This window comes from Rhagoletis zephyria, unplaced genomic scaffold (assembly GCF_001687245.7).
Source record: "Rhagoletis zephyria isolate East Lansing unplaced genomic scaffold, Rhagoletis_zephyria_1.1 Rzeph_scaffold_03967, whole genome shotgun sequence".
Taxonomy (NCBI): Eukaryota; Metazoa; Arthropoda; class Insecta; order Diptera; family Tephritidae; genus Rhagoletis; species Rhagoletis zephyria.
The window spans coordinates 31,808-35,426 of record NW_016161050.1 but is presented as its reverse complement, the minus strand read 5'-3'; the positions used below and the strand labels follow the sequence as shown (position 1 = coordinate 35,426).

The 3,619-nt window shown below is 38.8% G+C and overlaps 1 protein-coding gene across 1 annotated transcript; it reads right to left on the bottom strand.

Annotated features, from left to right (window-relative positions):
* Positions 1-1,902: 1,902 nt before the first annotated feature.
* On the bottom strand, positions 1,903-2,386 carry LOC108370017 (uncharacterized). Its single transcript, XM_017625250.1, has 2 exons — positions 2,265-2,386; positions 1,903-2,197 (listed from the first exon to the last, which is right to left on the bottom strand). The coding sequence occupies exons 1-2, from the start codon at positions 2,384-2,386 to the stop codon at positions 1,903-1,905; spliced, it is 417 nt and encodes a 138-aa protein (XP_017480739.1).
* Between the last annotated feature and the right edge of the window lie 1,233 nt (positions 2,387-3,619).

The following is a 3,619-nucleotide window of genomic DNA, read 5'->3' as shown; positions in this document are numbered from 1 at the left end:
ACAGTTCTGCATTAGAGCTTAAGTTTTTCAGCAAAATACCTGTAAATATGGTGAAATATATATGTGCGATTATTAATAAAATATATTTTTATATTTAAGCCGAATGAAATAGATAAAAAATTATTTTGAATTACTTGTAAGCGGAGGCTGCGTGATTTCTATGTCAGGCGTATCATCCTCTTCTACATTAGCAGAATCGGATAATACGCCCTTGTTGTGTCCTAGCAGGTATAGTCGCAGACGGTACTTGAATTCCTGATGGTCAGGGTGATCATGTAACCCGCCTTTTGACCGAATAATGCCGAAGAAATTTTCGAGTACGTCTTGGTTTAGCCGATACGTCAAGACATACTTGACATTAAAGCGAGCTTTAATGTCCTCGAATAACAACTTCAACGCCGTATTACTTTGAAAGATTCCTAGGGATATAGTAAGAAAAAATAACAAACATTTAATGTTATTCTTGAGATAACCATATGTATTAGTTTACCTTTTTGGAATGGCAGCAGACTAAATTTGCCAAGCACCCTCATATTTTTGACTAGGTCGGTCATCTCGTCTAGGATCTTGTTTTGCTCCTCGATCGCTAAACCGTAAGCAAGACACCGCTTCCTGGAGTCGGCGTGAGGCACCCTGACGTTTAGAACGTCAAACCAGTCATTTGTCTAAGGTGTATAATTTGAACATGAGTTTTAATATTGCGGTTTAAATATATCGTAACCTTAATTCACAAAGGCCCTAAACAAAAAAATAATTATATTTTATAGCAGAAGCAATAAACGTTATAAAAATAGTATCGAAAATAGGTAGAGCTTTTGAAAAAGGGGCATGTAACTCCGTTGCTTTTGGTACTAACACTTTGAAATTTTTATTTAAGCTATATTTTAGTACGAAAAACTGTTGGTTAGAGCCTTTGTGAATTAAGATAACGATATGTAATATAGTAAAATATATAATATATCAATTTCATAATATAATATAATAACACATACTGTTTTGAATAACTGGAAGCATTCGGTCCAGTTTTGGTTCTGCAAATGACCCAGACTTGCTGCCCTTATTATGGCCTGCGCCACAGTATGCGAAAATAGTTTCGCTGCCGTCTTGACCTTTTGGCGGTGAGCTCCAGCCACGGTCAAGTTACTTGCAGAAATCTTGTGAGTTATTGTCAAGTCCGTGCTTGTAATTGACAATAACTCCAAAATTATTTCCTTTTTCACAGGTTTCCCATTAATTAGGAAACCTTGATCAAGGAAATGATTTCGCAAAAGTTTTAGCAAGTGTGGCACGTCAGCGAAAACGTAAATCCTTTGGTCATTGAAAATAAACCTATGGAAATGAGAAGTATTATAAGAACTGAAATCAATAAGTTTAATTGTGATTATTTACCACGGCTGGTCTTCAGTTACGCCTAGATCATTAAATAGGGCCCTATTGGTACCTCCAAGATCGCATACGACAGCCACTGCGTTATAGCCGCAATCTTTTGACTTCTGCAACATGCTTCGAAGCAAAACGGAAGTCATTTTGCAGTCGAAGTCATAAAGGATTGGCTGTTTCCACTTTGCCATGAGACCTGAAATATAAAAGGCCTTAATAAAGGTTTGATATTCTATAAAATCTTGATTGTAATGTTTACCTCTTAACATCGCTACCTGTACGTAGTTGACGGGGGCTAATGTTGAGTCCGACGAAACATCGTAACAGTAAGATTGTCTTACTTTCATTTCGTCGAAACTCAACACGCATAGCTTCTGTGCCTCGTTCATGTGGGTAGCGGCGGCCAATAACCCGAAGACTGGGGTTATAAGTCCGCGCGAAATGTCCAGTTTTTGTGCCCAACTTTGAAGTGTGCGGACCGATGGGAGTGGAAGGCATTGCTTATATAGCAACCTGTATGCTTTAGGACTGGCAGCATACAACGATATTGACTTCGCAATATCCTCTTCTGCCCATTTTCGTCGCCTTCGACCCAGACTTCAGCTTCGCTATCTGCCCTTTGGTGAAGATGGAAGCTAGTGCATCTTCCACATTTTTCATTTGGGCAGCCATTTCATCCAAACGTTTTTGCAGTGACTCCATTTTCCATGCGTGTCTCCTCAATTGCAGGTCGGACTCCCGCTTCAATGTAGCGAGCTCGGTGCACTGCTTTTCGGTTTCCTTTTTGAGGTGTGCATTTACGCGCTTGAATGTCTCACTTCAAATAAGAGAAATATAAGATATTATTACATTTACACATAAAGATCTGTTACTTATTAACGTACACTTCCACTTTCAACACTTCCACTTCCTGAAGATCACTATCATAGTAAACACAGTTACGGATATGGTGACGTCGAAGCATCAACAGTACCGTCCCTGGGCCGATATACTTTATCGCCTTCATTTAAACCAACTAATAAACCACTGACATTAATAATATAATATTTATAGTATAATATTTGCTACCTTCGCAATTTTGTAGCTCAATGATCTCCTCAACGCTGTCATTTTGTGACTCACACACCGGAGCAGGATCTATTTCCCACTCAAAAATGGTTGGCATGGCGTCGCGGCGAAGCGATGGTCGACTAGCAGTTCCTAGACTTTTATTAGATATCGACATATAGTTATAAGTAATGAAAATAAATGATAGTTACTCATGTAATCCTTATCCGTAAAGTACTTCATGCATATTACGCTGGTGTCTAAATTGTATGGCTTCTCCTGCCGGTAGAACTCTACCCACTTTCTGGCCAAGGCGTCGTCGCGGTGAAACAAAAAAAAACTGCATTTAGGGCCTTTACCCCTACGGCTGCTGCAATTCAACACACGACACGACATTTTTATAAAGTTTTTATTACAAATAAAATGTTTTTTACTTCAGAACGCACGAATTACTTCGATTTTTCACTTGAAAATACACAATACGTTTGCACTTATTTATAAACAAAAAGTTTGTTTACGTATTGCCATAAACGTCAAAGTCGGCAAAACCAAAGTAGCGGTTTCGGGAATGCGCCACCTTCAGTTCATTACACCATGGAATACCAGAGCTGTCAAATTATCGACGATACTATCGATAGTATCGATAGTCTGGTCACTTGAAATAACTATCGATAGTTTTAGTACTATCGCCACTATCGTTTCATTGATAGCTTATTCTCTTTCCTACCGCTTTTGATATTTGCACGTATTGGTTCAAAAAGAGAGAGGACGGTGTGCGAGAAAAGATTTTTTTTTGCAGTGACGTCCTTTTTTCGCCGCCATGTGAATGAAACGGAATGAAACCATGTGTGTGAATGAAACTACCGATTAAGAAATGACGTTTTTTTTATTTTTTTCTCAAATACAATTACAAATACGCGGTTGCGCCATTTTTATTTTAAGCGTGGAAATAGCCGAGGATATATTGCCGTCTTAAGAGCGTGTCAGACCGGGCAATGCAGTATATTTCAAAAGACGGTGCGTTCAGAAATGCATCAAGCCAAAGTATCAGTCTCTTTTATTTCTAAACTATAATTGACAGCGGCCACTGAGGTGTAGTGGTAAGCAGTGCGCGCTTTCACTCATCAGCACCTGGGTTCAAGCCCTGGCCAAAGCAACATCGCAAAAAAAAATTTAAAAAAAGGTTTTTTCT

What these genes read in the sequence shown, in the direction of transcription:
- LOC108370017 (XM_017625250.1), bottom strand. Translation starts at nt 2,386, where the DNA reads ATGAAGGCGATAAAGTATATCGGCCCAGGGACGGTACTGTTGATGCTT. An exon ending in GAAGTGTTGAAAGTGGAAGT is followed by an intron (nt 2,198 to 2,264) that starts GTACGTTAATAA and finishes TCTTATTTGAAG; the next exon opens with TGAGACATTCAAGCGCGTAA.